The 18,681-nt window shown below is 43.0% G+C and overlaps 1 protein-coding gene across 3 annotated transcripts in view; it reads right to left on the bottom strand.

The window, feature by feature from the left end:
* The window catches only part of SAMD14 (sterile alpha motif domain containing 14), a 257,166-nt gene that overhangs the window by 37,087 nt on the left and 201,398 nt on the right, over positions 1-18,681 (bottom strand). For all 3 annotated transcript variants that reach the window (XM_086923963.1, XM_086923965.1, XM_086923964.1), the window contains one exon: positions 14,323-14,482. In XM_086923963.1, coding sequence (XP_086780089.1) covers positions 14,323-14,482 — 160 coding nt within the window. The remainder of the gene's footprint in view (positions 1-14,322; positions 14,483-18,681) is intronic.

Below are 18,681 nucleotides of genomic sequence, written 5' to 3'. Positions count from 1 at the left end.
GCAGTTTCTGCTCACCCAATTTTTCGACGGAAATTACAACAAGCCCCTGGTAATCCGGGTGGTATAGCTCTTGATTGTATTGAAGATTTTACTCAGCAGGAAATTAGTGACATCCTGCAACGATTTAAACAACGGCCTGGTGAGACCTTGCTTACCTGGATGGTGCGTCTTTATGAGCTTGGCGCTTCCGGTATTATGCTCGATGCTGTTGATTGTTTACGATTTTGCTCTTTGAGTTCTGATTCTACTATTCAGGACCATTTTCGGAATTATAATGGTAATGCTCAAACTTCTTTGCTCCAGCTTGCGTCTGATGGCTGTAATCATAAATATCCAACTGAATCTGATTGGCCCACTGATGAAAAGCCGTGGTATACTCTGCGCGATGCGTCGCAACGTTTAAAGGAAGAAGTCATGAAAACGTGTATCTTCCTTAGTACTGCTGACAGGTTATTGGATGGTCTTTTAACATCTTCTGTGCGTAACCGCATTATACGTACTTCTCCTGTTGCTTATAAACAGGTCATGATGACATTATTGATTAATCAAACTGGCAATCCTTTGTCTGCTGTGCTCGAGTCTGTTCGTCAGCTTGGTGAGCTGGGTGAATGGTTTAAACCTGAAAGACAATCCCGACCTGAGCGTCGTACTGGTGGGGACTATAAGTTCTCTAGACGTGACATGTTTCTTGCTCTCATTGCTGATGGTGTCAAAAGGGAAGAAATTGATGGCGAACCTAATAATATCCTATGGGATATGTTTCGTAAGCGTGGTTTGGATCGGAAGGAGGGTGCCCGTCGTGTACGAAAGAATGAGTATGATCGTGGTTCGGATGACAGTGCTGATGAGAGACGACGTGTGAATTCTGATCGCCGTGATGATCGGCGCTATGAACGTGGTGGTTCCCCCCGTCGTAATGATGGGAGGGGGAGAGAGGATGATCGTGAGAGGGGAAGAGATGATCGTGGCTCCAGCAGACGTAGAGATGCAGGGAGTTATTCCCCTGACGTAAGGAAGAGGGAGGATCGTAACAGGCTCTCTGACCGTAATTCGCAACTTTTTGAACCTGACACTAATCCGTTTCGTACTGGAGACGGATATGAACAAGAAATTCTAATACCCAAGAAAACTGAGAACATTTACCCTGATCTGTCTTGGTTGACGTAACGCAGGAAAAATGACTAGGAAATAGGTCAAGCTCCGGTACGCAGGTGGGCCCACAGAGATTACAGACCCTATGTAGATATTGAGATTTTTTGGAAACATCGTAATATCCAAAGGGCCCGAGCGTTAGTTGATACTGGGGCGGAGGCCACTTTAATTCATGGTAAGTCGAGAAAATTTCATGGACAGTCTTTCACAATCACCGGTCTGGGTGGTAAAGAGACACCCGCAGTTCAAACTGCACTTGAAATTAAAATTGGTAGAATTCCTCGTAGAGAATACTCTGTGTTGGTTGTGCCACTTTTGGAATACATTATTGGAATTGACATTTTGAGAGGTATGACTTTGCATTTGAATGATGGTTACTATCAATTTGGTACTAGACAGTACATTTCGACCAGACCCGTACGGGTTGGCCGTTTACGTATGCCACCTATTAAGATCCCTTTAGCGACGAAAGTGATTTCTCAGAAACAATATCGCATCCCAGGTGGTCATGAAGAAATTACGGCTACGATTCAGGATTTGGTTGACGCGGGAGTCATTACTCCGGTCACATCTGCTTGGAATAATCCTGTTTGGCCCGTGCGCAAAAGTGACAACTCTTGGCGCATGACTGTTGATTATCGAGAATTGAACAAACATACACCTAAATTGACTGTTGCAGTGCCTGACATTGTTACATTGATTGAGAGAATTCAAAAGCATCCAGGTACGTGGTATGCTTCTATTGATATTGCTAATGCATTCTTTTCAATTCCAATTGCCCCCGAATGCCAGGAACAATTCAGTTTTACATGGAATGGACGTCAAATGACGTTCCGGAGTCTTCCTCAAGGCTATGTACATAGTCCTACGATCTGTCACCGGCTGGTGGCGGAACATTTATCTGAGGTGCCCACGATTCCACAAGTTCAGATTTGTCATTATATTGACGACATTTTGATTCAAGGTGAAACGCAAGACCAGGTACAAACCCATTTAGATCAAATCATTGATTGTTTGCGAGCAAAAGGTTGGGAAATTAATCCTGACAAATTACAAACTCCATCCCAAGCTGTAAAATTTCTAGGAATTAATTGGCATGAGGGTCACAGAGAGGTGATTCCACAAGTTAAACGAAAAATACTTGATTTTGCTGTTCCCAGAAACAGGAAAGAGGCGCAATGCTTTATTGGATTGTTTGGATTTTGGCGTCAGCATATTCCCCATTTGAGTCAGATCTTGGCTCCATTGTATCGTGTCACTCGTAAAAAGAATGCGTTTGAATGGGGTGAACCTCAACAGACTGCTTTTAATTTGGCTAAAGAAGCTATTCAGTATGCTTTGGATTTGTGGCCTGTGAGTGACGGTGATGTGGATTTGAATGTGTCCGTGGAAGGCCTGTATGCCAATTGGAGTTTGTGGCAAAAGCAGGGCAGACAAAAAGTGCCATTAGGTTTTTGGACCAAAAAGTTACCAGAGGCTGGTGAGCGTTACTCACCTTTTGAAAAACAGTTGCTTGCTTGTTACTGGGCTCTGGTGGATACCGAGCAATTGACTTTAGGCCATGCTGTGATTTTGAGGCCTGAAATTCCCATTATGCAGTGGGTTTTGAGTTCACCGAAGTCCCATCGAATTGGACATGCTCAGGAGGCTAGCGTGATTAAATGGAAATGGTACATTCAGGACAGGGCACGTGTGGGTCCGAAAGGTGTGGCGGTTTTACATGAGCGAGTGGCGCAGGCGCCCTCCAATGAGGCTGAAAGTGAGTGTTCGGTTCCCGTAGTGCAGGAGTCTCCCGTGAAGTGGGGTAAATCATTTGATGATCTGTCCGCGGAGGATAGAAAACATGTGTGGTTTACGGATGGTTCTGCGAAGTTCATTGGTGACAAAAGACATTGGAAAGCTGTCTCTTATAATCCGATTACACAGAAATTGTTAAGCACAACTGGAGACGGTAAGAGTAGTCAATATGCTGAACTCTATGCGGTTTATCAAGTTTTGAAACAGGAATTACCAGGTACATGTCACATTTTCACTGATTCTTGGTCCACTGCAAATGGACTAGCGTTGTGGCTGCCGACATGGCATTCTCATAATTGGGAATTGCATTCTAAGGAGTTGTGGGGTAAAGAGTTGTGGCAGGATATTTGGGAATTGCTTCCGCAGAGTACTGTAACAATCTTTCACGTGGATGCTCATACTCCAATCGACTCCCTTGACAAATTTTTCCATAACATTGCAGATGAACAGTCTAAAATTTCTGAGGCAGTGGTTGACATGCAGGATTCTGATTTGGCGGGATTGGCGAAGTGGGCCCATCAGAAAGCAGGACATTTTGGAGAGAAAGCCACTAACAGGTGGGCTGCCGATAGAGGAATTCATATTCCCTTTTCTTTAATTAAAGATGTCATTCTACATTGTCCCATTTGCCAGCATTCTAGAAAGAAAGAAGTGCCTCAAATTGTTCGAGGCCACTTACATCGAGGTAAATTGCCCGCCCAAATTTGGCAGATTGATTATATTGGTCCGCTCCCTATGAGCAGAAACTGTCAATACATTTGTACAGTGGTTGATACTTATAGTGGCCTTTTGGTCGCTTTCCCTTGCAAGAATGCTACCCAAGTGAATACAATTAAAACGCTGGAGCTCATTATTTTGTACTATGGTGTCCCATTCCAGATTCAATCAGACAATGCATCCCACTTTCGTGGAAGATTGGTGCAGGAATTCTGTACGGAGAATAACATAGATTGGGTGTTTCATATTCCATATTATCCACAAGCTTCAGGACTGATTGAGAGAATGAATGGCTTGTTGAAAGAACAGTTGCGCAAGTTGACTGATGACCGTTACAGCCAGTGGAGAGATGTCCTACTTCAAGCCTTATTAATTTTAAATAATCGTCCTTTGTTACATGCTGAATCTCCTTTGATGCGTTTGTTTCCTCCACATGTTGATGCAAAACCTAATTCTGTTTCGACCACTGTCACATATTGGGAAATTACCCCCGGTGCTTTGGCTCCATGTAGAGCAACCCCAGGTTCCGCAGGCCTCGACCTGCATGCATTAAATGATGCACAATTCCCAGGAAAAGATCGAATCATTGTTGAAACTGGCATTGGTGTCTCTATACCTGCTGGTAGTTTTGGATTAATTGCCCCTAGATCTGGCCTGGCCCTGAAAGGTGTACAAGTACTCGGTGGAGTGATTGACAGTGATTATCAGGGAGAGATTAAGGTTCTCTTGCTTAATAGCAGTGAGACTGACTTATTGATCAAAAAGTCTGACTGTGTTGCTCAGTTACTGATTATGCCTGTCTTCAGTGGTGAGATCAAGAAAGGCTCTGCCCCAACGTTGCTAACTGTGCGAGGACAAAAAGGCTTCGGATCGTCTGATCTTCCTGGAGCTAAAATATGGGTGCAATCGCCTAAAAATCCTCCTGAACAGGCTGATATTATTGCGACCGGTCATGACAACACCGTTTTGGTGATGAAGCCAGGGAAAGATGGCTGGGAAGCTGTCCCAGCTGATAAATGTTATTTACGAGAATGATTAAGGCCTGTATTTGTATTGTTTCAGATCATTCTTTGGACTGCTGCTGCAGGATGTGTCGGCGTTGGACTCCTTTTGGCTTGCTACGCCGGGAGAGGAGAGGATCCACCGACGCCGGTTGATGGGATAATAAGAGCCACGCGGTCTGCGTGGCGTTCGTCTTCAAATTTCTGGGTCACACTCGCGAAGCGGGTGACGAACTCTCCGCATTTTTGCCTCACTCCTATGAAGAGTGTTACTGACATTCTAGCGACCTGTTTGGTAGCTGTCCCTGCATCCACTGAGACTTTGCGCCATGTGTTTAATGTATCCAATGCCCGACCTATTGTTATTCTGGGCGATTTTGCGGCCCACGAGTTCTGTCCCTCATGTACTCTTCTTCCAGACCTTGATATCCCTATTAATTCCAGAATTACTACTTTTAATATTACCCCTGGTGACCTTTGCTTCGTGATGACCTGTAATCCTAAGGCTATTACCGAGTGTTTGCGATTGAAACTCCAAGCCGCTACTACTTTTTCATTTCATCAACGTTTGTTATGTTCAAAGAGACTTCCTAATTCATGCCTTTCAGTGAAGAACAATATGACCTGTAAACGTTTAGTAGTAGCAACTAGCCATTATCGTTCAATGTTATTGCCAGCTGGATGGCTCTTTTCCTGCGGGAATTCATCTTGGCCCTATATTCCTGCGAATATTTCTGGTGGCCCATGTGCCATCACTAGATTAAGTTTGCTAATGTTTTCTTCACATCCTCCTTCACATTCCCGTATTGTCCGAGACTCAATGTCATTACATGAAGATTGTGATTCCTCTGTTCATCTTTATTCCAGATCAGAATATCTTGGTTTAGCTTTTTCTATTATTGGTGTTCCAGCATTGGCCGTTTATAATGCCAAAACAATCGGAAAAATGGCCTGCTGGATGGTGAAGTCTATAAATCAAACGTCTACTGTTTTATCAGATTTATTATTAGATTCCCAAGGTGAACGTAGAGCTATTTTGCAAAACCGTGCAGCAATCGATTACTTGTTGTTAAAACATGGGCACGAGTGCTCTGATTTTGAAGGTCTATGCTGTTTTAATTTGTCTGACCATTCTAAAGATATCCAGTCCCACATTAACAAACTCCACGACTTGACTGCAGAAATCAGAGAACATATAGATCAGGGTTTCTTTGACTGGCTTTTTAATTGGCTCCCTGACATGCATTTTATGCGACAAATTTTAGGGGGGGTTATTGTTGCTGTCTGTATCCTTATAGCAATTTGTTGCTTTATTCAGTGTATCCCTTCCCTGCTACAATTTTTTAGACTTAGTAAGGGTCGTAGATCAGTCAATTTTGTCTCATATTATTCCTCTACTGACGTTAGTTCTATTTAGTTTGTGGTTAATAGACTGGAGTCAAGGGGTGTAATGTTATGGCTGTCTTTTTGCTAGCTCTTTGGAGAAGGAGAATGATGGAGAGTGACTCCAGCCTATCACCCCCATAGCATAGGGATTAGGCCGATAGACAGGGACCCTGTCTTACATATATAAAGGCATTTTCGTATAATTTCCCTTAGAGTAAGGCTTATGAATTTAAGTTAGGGGATCGATATATAAGTACTAGTCATGATTCACTCATTTGCTAACATGCCGATCTGTTTTTCATGGAGCTATGCATATTATGGGCTCCGTAGGCCTTAAACGAGACAGACTCCATTTTGCTTTCTGCCCGGTAGCTCGAGAAGGCTTTCTAGGTGAAGAGTAATGTTTTAGTTTCAAGCTGTTGTTCGCTTGGAGAGAACCGGTTCAGGCTGACCCTTATCGAAGGAATGTATTTTTCTCCACTCCGAAGACACAACTTCAGGCCGGCCGGCTGGGAAAGTGTCCTTGGTACGGGGAGGTACAAGAATTTGGTGGGCGGCAGGTTACTGGCCGTGAATTTCCATGAAGGAACGGGCTTTGATATTAGCGAAGGTGTTAGTCTTTTTGTCAGTTAGTCCGTAGGCGGCATCTAGCCGTTAGCATCTCTGCCATTATTCATTTTCCATGGTGGATGAGTCGCCATCTTTGGAGTCGGAGAAAGATTTAAGACCGAAACTCTCTGAGATAGACTGAACGAGAAGTAGCGCGGAGCGCACCGATACAGAGAGAGAGAGAGACGGTAGCTAATAAACAGCAAGGTTCCGAGGTCCTGAGGGAGAGCAGACGAGGTTGAGCCTAGCGGTGCAGACGTGTACTTGTGACGGCTGAGGGTGACTGCAAGGCAAGCCAGGACCCAGAGACGAGACAGGAGCCTAGATGACTGCCGAGTCCAGACTTCCCACTAACCAGGTGATGTCCGCCCAATTCATGTAGTATGTGCACTCTAATCTTTACCTTTTATTTCCTTTGTAAATGTGATGCTGCATAGTAATGTGATTTATGTCTATTGTTAATAAATACCCTAATTCATATAGAATTATCGTGTACCTGGTGTTCGTGTTCAATCTGGGTAAACCGCACTCCTAGTTGAGCGCTATTTAGGTGAACGGATGAGAAATCCCGATCAGGTAAATGGTAATCGAATAAAGAGGGAGTGAGTGGACCTTTGATGCCAAGAGCAGGAAGTACACTATACAATCTGGAACCATATTCAAAGTTATTATTTTAGTTTTGTCCCAAGTAGATTGCTGAGATATCATCCCAATAATGGTTCATAGGAATGTGGTCGTCGTTGATATGCGGCGTTAATGAGAACGTTGGGGGGGAGACCAACGTGTATACCCACTGGATTGTGGCTTGAATAAGTGAGAACGCCAGGGAGGATACTGGCGCTTAGTTTCGCAGGATCGCGAACAATTTGGAAAAGGGAGCATTGGGTTCTGCAGGCCCATGTGTAGACACACCGGATTGTGTGTCAGATCTGCCCTAGGGTAGAACAGTCTGGGTCGGGGTGACCGCGAGGCCAACTGATGTGAATAAGATATTGTAGAAAATCCGTATATGTATATTGTTATTCCCCATTCTTAGGTGCAACCTGTATATTTATCTGTATATCTACTCATTGTGAATACGATCTAAGGAGGGAAGGTGAGTACGTTTTGGCTGGGTCACAGGGGCCCCTGGGGGCTGATCCCATCTAAACAGAAAATCCAGCCATTACACTTCACTAAAGCTGGATCACCTGAGGGGGTGTCTATACAAGCCATTACACACGCTTCATGGGTGGGGGTGGAGAGGTACCCTATTCTGGTGCATAGTGCCATGCAATGGCGGCTCCTCCACAATGGCAGAGGAGTGGCACACCACTGCCGGGAGCAGAGCCAGCAAACAAAAAGTAAAGCGATGTTCTGGCATGGTTTTATTTTTTGTTTGCCGGCTCTGAGGCAACTTGTTTAGGCAAGTGGGGCATGGGAGGGAGGAGGAAGAGGGACTGTGCACTCCCTAGGTACGCATATGTGTTTGGCCCGCCGGCTCAGGCCAACCAAAACACACATGCGCACTTAGGTTTCTCCAGCCCGGATGCATTAAGCAGTTGGGCTGGAGGAACCCCACAGACTGCATTGTTGTATAGCATTTTAGGACCCCAGTGTAATTTTCCCGATTCATGCCCTTATATGGGTATAAATCACCTTGTCCTTATATAGGCATAGAAATCATAACCATATTTAGACATGACCGATCCAGTCCAAATACGGCATGGCTACTTCCACTAGTTCCGAAAAGCCACAACGATTTCTTGGAAAACTCAGCTTCAGCAGTTAGGGACTTCCCCTTGCTTGAATATTGATTTGTCCAAGAACTCATGGAGTTTTCAAAGAACTACGACTCTTTGATGATGTTATTATGTCCAACTGTACGTCAAACTCAGCACCTTCAAGGTATTAATATGCCCACACTTGCCATAGCAAACACACGGTGGTTTGGAGCAGTTCGACTATCTACTTGCCCGACGCATCTCGCTACAGGAAGTGCCGAAGGAAGCTGACCCTCCAGCAGACGTACTGAGAGAGACGCTGTCTTTTCTATTGCTGAGAAATCCAGCTCCAGTGTTTTCAAGCTCCCCTTGCGAGTTTTAGGAAATCGAGTCCAGAAACAGAGAGATACCAGACCTCCTTCATTCTAAACCAAGGTAAGGAGCTGATTAGACCCTAAGAGAAATCTTGGATAGATTCATGGCAAAAAGAATACTAAACTTATGCTACACCACACTTACTTCTTCCCTCATACTACACTTAGGTTAGGTGCATCTGGGAAGGCATATTTTAGAAGCACCACTTGAGTACTTTTAGGCTTTATTTATTTATGTATGTATTAGTTAATCTTCAACCTGTCCCACTCACCTTCATCTGCCCTGAACGTTCAAACCATCATGACCCTCATTCAAGATTGGATGAACTGCAGCCACGTCAAACTCAATCCGGACAAGACCGAGCTGGTCCTGACCGGAGGTGGCTGCAGTCCCTGGTCTTCTTCCTTCTGGCCCCCCTCCCTTGGTGCCCCTCAACTCCCGGTTCCCAAAGTGAAAACCCTGGGAATCTTTCTTAATCCCCAGCTCACTGTTCTCCCACAAGTTAACTCCGTGGTCTCTTCATCTTTCTTTTCTCTCAGAGTAATTAGGAAAGTTTCCCGTTTCTTTCCCCCCCCCAGCTTTAAAAATCATCATGCTGGCCATGGTACTGTCCCGTATAGACTACGGTAACATAGTCTATAACGGAGCCCCTGCATACATGATCCATCGATTACAACTGGTGCAGAATCAGGCGGCCCGCCTGATCCATGGCCTTCCCAGATATCATCGGGTCACCCCATTACTCAAAACTCTGCATTGGCTCCCCATAAGAGAGCGTGCCCTGTTTAAACTCGGCTGTCTTACTTATCAAGCCAGAGCGGGCACTGCTCCCGAGTTCATCTGCTCCCTCATCAAACCATACTGCCCAGGCAGAGAACTTCGCTCGGCCCATTTGGCCCTCCTTACCATCCCCCGCTTCAAAAAGCAGAGGGCGGGCGGAGCGAGATTCGCTGTCCTGGCTCCAACCTTTTGGAACTCCCTCCCGATTGCTCTGCGCACCTCACTTTCCTACCCCCTGTTCCGGAAAAACCTTAAAACTTTTTTGTTCACTCAAGCCTACCCTTAAATCTCTCTGTTGCTGCCATCCACTGATCACCACTAGCGCCATGAAACCGCTGGGTATGCGAGCGCTGTACAAATGTTTTTAAATTCAAATTCAAATTCAAATTATGGCTTAGAAACCATGCCATGCTTTTACAGTTTTATTTTATAATACTCTTCCTGCTGCACGCATTATACTTTACAGCCAGTCTTATGATTGTAGCAGTTCATTTCTTCTGCATGAGAAAGAAGAGTGTTCAATAAATACTTTTATTGAAAACGCCCGTCTCTCCATTTCTCTGCACCTCTTGTGAAATGAAGCATGCACAAATGACTGAGTAAAATATCTGTCTATTGTTTCCATGACTCTGAAGATCAGGTTTATCTTGGGGAAACAAAGTTGTCATGTTTATGCGGTTGTCAGAAACGAATCCCTTCTTGTTTATTCGAGAACGTTTCTAGTGACCTCTGGGCTAGCTGGCACGCACAATTAAGTTTAATATATTCGATAGAGACCTAGTCAACCTAAGTCCTACGTCACATCTATATGATATATTATTCCAATGTGCAGAGCCTATTGGGAATATATGAACTACACTACAGCATGACTTCAGCCGAGCTTCTTTCCTGCCCGTCTTTCCCTGAGTCTGGATATCTTAATCATGTCTTAACCATGGCAGTACAGGTCTCTGTTTAGACCATTCTGATTGTCTTCTGGACAAAAACGACGTGTTACTAGGCTGTGGCTGCTATTTAAGCCTTTTTAGTGTCAGGGACATCAGATAGTGCTTCAACGCCTCATTAGCAGTAATCAGCGCTATATAAATGCAATTACATTACAAAACAATGCATATCAGTGCAGGATTTGCGAATGAGGTCGTTTCTTACATAATGTAGTGCTTGTATCCTGTATGTCCATTTGAGAAGAGCTCTGGGTTGAGTGACGAAGCACAAGATGCATTTCTTGTTCCTGCCGTTTGCAGCGAGAATGCATTTCAGAAGAACACAGTGGAGAGACTGGCAGGTTCCAGTGCAAAGGACCATGTTTCCGCCTCCAGCAATTGATTCGGCTCAGTTGAAAGGGAAAGGCGGTCCAGCTGCATGCGTTTCTGAAGCACCGTTAATATAAACCCACGCGTTTCTGTTGTAAGGGCACTTATTTCTATTTATAGAGCTGCGTGTTTCTCTCTTCCTTGCTCTGCCTTTCAGACCTCTGGTGAATCCTACCTTTGAGATGGAAGGTGCATGCGGCGGTTCTTTCAAGCCTGGGGATGTGATCAGGACTGACTGAGCTCACCAAATGTGCCATCATTTGGGAATCATAGTGGGCATTAACATCTCTCAGTGGCCCAGCCCCTCCTATCACCAAAATGGTACCGGAGGTTACCAAGATCTGCCCCACCCCAGGGGCCTCGGTGCAGGAGTACCTCTCACTATCAGAGTGTTAACTGCCCAGAGAGGAGGGCATGTGCCCACCAGCCCTGGCATGGGGGCACTGGATGGTTATGAGACACAGCACCCCTTTTAAACCAATGGGTGCTGCCAACAGGGGAAACTGGGCATGTCTGGAGTAAACAGGCGCCTCTTTCCTAGGGCTAGGGGTGCCACCTGGCCGGTTCTCTACCACCACCAGTGTTTTAATGTCCCGCCACTATAAAAATAAGCAAAATTACCTAAAGGCAGCATTTTTAGCTCTTATCTGCACAGCTTCAGACAGCAGATGTAAATAGCAAGCACTAATAAACGTGTTTTAGGGCTGCGTTAACGAAAGCCGTGTTAGAAATATATACATGAACATTTGTTTAAAATCCCATTAGGTATCATGCCAAGGCCTTTGCAGACTCCTCAAACAATAACAAATGGGCGGTATTTTTTTCCCAGGGTGCATATTCCACAGGAGTCCAGGTCTGGATAGGAGTGGGCACAGATACTGGTGGGCTTCGTGAGGATGGGGAGCTGGTGAGCTGTGCAAAGAAAGGGCAGCTCCTTGCAGTGGGAGGAGAGGGCAGCTCCTTGCAGTGGGAAGAGATGGCACTCGCACGTGATGGCAGCACCTGGCACTGTGGTAGTGTGAAATGTTCATATTCTTGGGCACTGTGAGAAGCTTGCACTTTTAGACAATATGCCGAGGTAACACAGGTGTGCAGGCTAGGAAGCGGGCTCTATCGAGCAGTGTAAGAGGCACTGGGGGCTGTGTGAGAGGGGGACTCTAGGAACAGTGATAGGGGGGCAGTGGTGGCCAGTGTTGTCTTTATTCAGCACCAAGACATGCCTGTGGATTTACACATTGTACATGGAGTGTAACACAGTACTCTGGAGGTTTTTGAAAAGCCCCCTTTAGTCACAGGTCACAAGGCGAGACCACCCAAAACACCACCTGATAAGTCAAGGCTTTGGCAAAAAATAAGCCCTGCTCAGTCAAAATTATTTTAATTAGAGTGAAACTTACCGTCCGCACACTATGTGCATACACTAAGCACAGAAAACCAACTCATTCTTCACAGTCACACAGCTCACTGCACCACCAACTGCAAACAGGAAATCAACAGGAAACCAACTCACTGCACAGAGGAATCCAGCACCTATCACCCAAACCACCTACTAGAAACCATCTCATTGCACACAAAGCCTACATGGGCATGAGTCACTCCATTCAGGTGCACAACTCACTATGAACGGGAACCCAAATGACCACACATAGGGACCAGGCTTAGTGTGCACAGCAACCAATGGTTACTGCACACTAGGACCCAGCTTGCTTAATCTCCACAACGGCCCCCACAACGCTAAGGATGCCTGGCCTCCACCTTGGGGGTGCCCAGGAGTGGACGCCTCACAGGGAAAGCCAGGATGGGTTCCACAGCGGTATTCGTACAAGCGCCTTGAGACCCTTGCGGGTGAGTAGTGCGCTATACAAGTATCAATTTACAAGTATCAATATACTCTATGCACACAGACAACGCACTCTCAGGTGACTGCAGTAGTGAGTGTCACAAAAGCCATTTGAGTTAATTTCCTGCCTATGATATCTTGTCTACTACCTTCAAGACTTGCAGGCTAGTCTGAGCCACTACCCTCCCACCAGTCCACTCCTTTCCACAATTCCACTTTCCATCAGAAATCCCTCCCCTCTAGGAGAGCCAGGGTTCAGCTTCTATTGAGACTTGCGTTTCACAAGGCAGGAGCTACATCACCAATCACTCAATCAGCATTTGTAGAGTGCACTAATCACCCTGAGGGGTAACCAGGCGCTGTATGGGGTGTGGCTACTTCAACAGCCACGACTTGAGGCCATCCCTGAGTTTGGAGGTGAATGGGTAGGCTGTTCCAGGCTTTGGCAGTGAGGTGGGAGAAGGAGCATCCTCCAGCTCGAGTTCGATGGATGTGGGGGTTGATGGCCAGGGAGGTGGACCGCAGGTGTCTGGTGGGCTGGTGGAAAGTCAGGAGGTTGTTCGGTTCATCCGGTCCCGTGTTGTGGAGGGCTTTTTGGGTGTGCATGAGCAGCTTGAAGTGGCATCTCTTATTGACGGTAAGCCAGCACACATGATCCTCCATTGTTATGTTTACAACAATCCCTAAGGGTGTGAATGTGTCTCCTTGCCCACAGGTATCTTCTTCTAACATTCTCTCTTTTGACAACAGTCCTCTTTGTAGATGAAAGCAACACCATGCCTAGAGGGCCATCTTCATCAAGCGACGCTGTGTAAGGTATGGTGGGATCTGTAGGCTCAAATATGTGATGGGAAAACCAAACCACTAGGCACTGCTACCCAAAATGACAGGGATGAAGGTAGCTGACCCCCATGACACGGTGCAAGTTAACACTACTACCACAGTTCTTAAAGATAATGGTTTTAGATGAGGGGGAGGAAGGGGAGACCAACGAGAAGTGATCTAATGTTTGGATCAGTGGCAAAAACATCACATTATATTAATTAGCTCATTAGTTGTACACAAGGCGTACTTAAACGTGCCAGCACTGCTGAGATTAACCGCTTCTCCCCGGGTTTTGCCATTTATTACAATTTGACAGCACCTTTTATGGGATCCATCTGTACTGAGATTTTTCTTGAATTAGCGTTTGCTGAATTCCAGAAGCTTGCAGTGAAACTTTATAATAAAAACTAGCTCAAATTGTGTTTGATCATCCCTCCAAGCAAAGAAAATGGTGAGAGGGGGAGGTAAACCCAACACGAAAAGTTCAAATGTAGTAAAAAACTCACCTCTCTAGCTTTGCAAACCTAAGCAGTGGTACACTTGCCATATGTCTTTACTAATTGTTATAGGTGTTACTGTCTAGGAGAAGGGAAATTGGAAAGGGGCGGGGTCTAGTGTAGAGATTATCAACAGTGGAATAAGAAGGTCTGGGATCTTTGCTCCACTACGCCGACTGATTATGGCCATATACCATATATCTTCACCATATATATTCCTTCTTCTGTTCCCTTATTTGCCAATATCTTAGAAACAAGCTAAACACCAGTTATTGACACTATTAAAAAACAGGTAGTCTGCATTTAACAGAGGGATGATGCTCTTACCTGTGATGCTGATTTCTTGGGACTGAACCCCTCACTTTTTGGGGAGCATGTTGGAGAGACTGTGCTCCCTGATGAGGCGGATCCTTTGCCACTGTCTGAGAACCAGGAGAAGGGCATGAAGGGGGAGACACAGGACCGTGCAGATCCCTCCATGGATTCCCTGAAAAGAGAGATTAGCAGTGCCTTAGCATAAGGTCGGACATGTTTGGGTCCATTTACAAATAAGTTGCATATTAACACCCACAGACTTAATCCTAAACGTGAGTGTAAATGTACAATGTTTGTGAATTCACAAAGGTTCACAGGAGTATGCCTGGAAAGTTACACCCATTGCAGCTTTCCAGGATTACTGCATGGAATTTCATGTCATGTGGCATAAGCTATTTCCCAAAAGCAGAGTTAAACAAAGGGTATAATTCCACACTGGGGAAATACACCCATATGCACCACTACAATATTTGTTTCTCAACAGGGATAACATTTTTCCATCTGGAGAAAGCATTTCCCCTAAAGCCGCACAAAATCTGAGGGTGTTCCATTATCCTCCCCTGTCCAAGAATTGCTATTCCCGCAGTTTGTATTTACAAATTCATAAGGAGAACCATGTCATGAACCTTGCGCTGCCAACCCTTTGCATGGCATACAATTATTGCCTTTAGCAAATCAAGACCACGATCTATTCATAGCACTTACAAAGTCAAATCAGTGGTCAAAATACAGTCAACTTGGTCTGGTTTGGTGCCATAAATTGCCGCTCAGCTCCGGGATAGCTATGGACCCATTACTGGAAGACAGAGAGGGTGAAACGAACGCACTTGCATTTGTCAGAACATACCTGCTCCAGAAGGGTGAGTAGTTATCTAAAGTTCCTTGAAGCTTTCATCATTTATTTTAATCTACTTGTCATGATATGCTGAATCATTCTGCTGCAGCAATTTTGTTACTTTGCAATATATCGCCACTGTGCTACAAATGTGCTGGTTTGTAAGGTGCCTTCATTGTTACTTTTCTCAGAAATTTGATTGTTTTTTTCTTGCCTCACCTATTCATTGATGGGTTACACCGTAGGGTTCCGTCTTCTCCTTTTATATAGCGGCCATTCACTGACATAATTTATTGCAAATAATTAGCTTGATCTTTTCAATTGTCTTAATATTTGACATATCCTGCCTTTTCACAAGCTAAGTTTAAAAAGCATTGGCTATTAAGATCTAACTGACTGGTCTAATTATTTATACAGTGTCTTTGAATATGTTCTTATACTTAGGGAATTTTATGTGCCATTATGGTATTTGTAGGTTACGGTCTGATGGAAAGAGTAAAAACATCTTATGATTTTTATAAATCTCCTTTCCACCTAGCAAACAAAAAGACTTCATAAAAGGTTCTGATCATTAGTTTAAATTTTCAATTGATGCTTCCTTGATGGAACTTGCACATCAAAGCTTGCACCTGTCAGATGATGTGAAGCCTTCAGCTTCAAAAGTGGCTGCCTCATACGCAAACAAAGAATCCCCTTCTGTCTAAACAACCAAAAAAGATCCTCCTTGATACATCAAATAATCTTCTATCCCGCAATAGAAATTATACAAGAAGAAATAAGGGCTCTATTGCTGGTTATGGAGGAAACAAAAAAAAGGCTTGGCAGAATTGAGAATTAATGATCTTAGGTGGAGGCCAGAACCGACATCATCGAGTAACAAATCAAATATATTAATATGATTACATATCTTGAAACTGAAGTATCGGAGCTTGTAAGGCACACCAAAGACTTAGAAATTGAAAATTACTGTAATAATTTACTAATCTAAGGAACTACGGATAAATTAGAAAGAGAGGATATGATTTATTTTCTAAAAGATGTTCTTTCCCAAATTACTTAACAATCCAGATGTATCCAATGGCAATATTCAGAGAGCTCAAAGGCTTGGTAAAAAGGCTGATGTCATGGATTGCATTGTTAAACACAGAGGTAGTATTGTGGTATTCTTAGACATCACAGACTTGCTGAAAGTTATCACGTCAGTGAAAATTAAGAATCAGTCCAGGGATTGTAAAAATAATTTATATTTTACAAGATGTGGCGTAGACAACTATAGCCACAAGATAGGAGTTCCCGGATTTAGGAACTGCTCTGAGAAACATAAATGTGACATTTGGCCTAATGGTTCTAAGAACAAAACTACTACTTATAGTGATCCAAACAAGCTTAAGTTGTACATTTGTAAACAAAATAGGATAAGATGGACGTGGTTCTAAATAACTTCGATCTTACCTTTGTTATGTTTGCTATATTTCTACTGTTGAATTATTTGATTGCCTTTTCCTAAAGACTCTGACTTTTCATGCTTTTGGATTGTCGAAGATACTTGCATGCAAGTCCCACATGTGTCGCTTCATTTTCCTTATTTTCTCCTGAGGTATTTATTCTATGTTAATGTCATGTGATATTATTCACCTACATTACTATAGAGTTCATCTCTGGCTTTGACAATACCCCATCCCCTAGTTTCATCATTAGTATGTTACTCAGTTTCTTCCTTGTGGTTCTAGACTGTCTTTTTTCTTATGTGTTGTTTCTTTTGACCTTATTTTTACTTTCTATACATTTGCCTAGTATCACATTATAGTAATTGTTCTTCTTATTTTATGCCTTTAATTTATTATTTTTGTATGGTCTTTGGCTATTTCATTTTATATTTGTTCTTAATATCTGTCAATGACTAGATTTATTTCTTGGAATATGAAGGGCCTTAACAAGCCTATACAAATGGAATGAGATCTCTCTCACCTATCTAGGTTGGTGTGTTAAGAATGCATAGCTGCAAGAAACGAATGTTTCAAAAACTGAGGCTGCTATAGTAGGAAGAGATTGTGTGAGTAACATTTTATATTATCCTGCTCTTGGCAAAAAGAATAGAGTTATTATACATTTTTAGAAATCTTCATGTGAGGGCTCCATAATTGTATTCTAAGAGTAGATTGCTGTTTTAGAGGTTTTTAGATGAGGTTCCTTTAACTACCTTGATTGCATATGGTGCTAATTTGCCTGACATATCTGTCTGAAAGAATATAAAAGGTTGACTGCTAGTATTCAGAATGTCCTCCTAATGTGAGAAATCCACTTGTAAACGTATCCCTAATAAAATGTAAAAGGCCTTTCAGAATATGATATCCTGCACGCGTTATCATGCTCTTGGAGAATTTGTAACCCCGATAAAAGAGAATTTTCTTTCTTCTCTCCAATCCATTCAACTCACTATAGAGAGGGCTGTATTTTGTCAAGTAAACACTTAACTACTAACCTTGGTAATTTTTAAATTGGGTACATATCATTCTCAGATCATTCACCTTTTATTTAAGACATTTCCAATTCCTCCACTAAAATGCAGTAATAATAGATGGAGATTAAATACAGATTTAATGCCTGATCTTTTCCAAGAATTCTAACTGAACACAAATCAATTCGAAAAATGTTAACTGTTGGAAGGTATCGCAATTCAAAATCAACTGTCATCTAGAGAGTTCATTGTTAATTTCACATCTAAAAAACCTATGTATTAAAAAATTGAAAAAGTTATTAGATCACATCAAAATATTAAAACAAACTTGGTACACCTTAGAGACTCAGGACTCTCTACAAGACAAGCTTAAGGTCCACATTTTTTTATAGTATTCTCGATGCAAAATTGAAGTCAAATTTCATGGTGGGCAAAACAAAGTTGGTACTTTTAGCAAACTAACTAACAGTTAAAAAATATAGATCTATTATTGTGAATGGTAGATTCATGGATGCCCTTTCTGAGTGTTTTATTATTATCTCAAGTATTTATATGCACAAGAGTCCATAATTAATAAACACACTTTCACTGAATATATTTTGCCAACTCAAAACACTCCTATGCTAAGGTAAGTTTATACAAGTTAGAAAAAGATGTATATGTTGGTGAAAGCATTAATGCTGTCCATGCGATTTCCGATTTAAGCATTCCAACTTGATTTGAATTATTTAACTATTTTTAATTGTGAGGGAACACTTCTACTTCCTTTGCTGAAGCCACAATATGTCTTCTGGTTAAACTGGATAAGGACATTACTTTTTGCAAAATATTCAGACCTATCGCTCCTATTAATTCTAACTGTAAAATGTATGAAAAAATTATACCTTTAAGAATTGAATTGATTATTCCTGATTTGATTGGATTTAAAGAGTCTGGTTTTGTTAGTGGATGTCTGTCTTCAATTACTTTTTTACATGTTTATCAGTAAAACCGCCCTTTCTAAATTGCAATTTGCAGCTTTAATATTGGAGATAGAAAAGGTGTCTGACTGATTGTCAAGGGTGTGACTTTAGGTTTA

This window comes from Lissotriton vulgaris, chromosome 5 (assembly GCF_964263255.1).
Source record: "Lissotriton vulgaris chromosome 5, aLisVul1.2, whole genome shotgun sequence".
NCBI classification, from domain to species: Eukaryota; Metazoa; Chordata; class Amphibia; order Caudata; family Salamandridae; genus Lissotriton; species Lissotriton vulgaris.
Note: the sequence above shows the minus strand (reverse complement) of the source record. Positions and strands in the feature narration are given on the sequence as shown.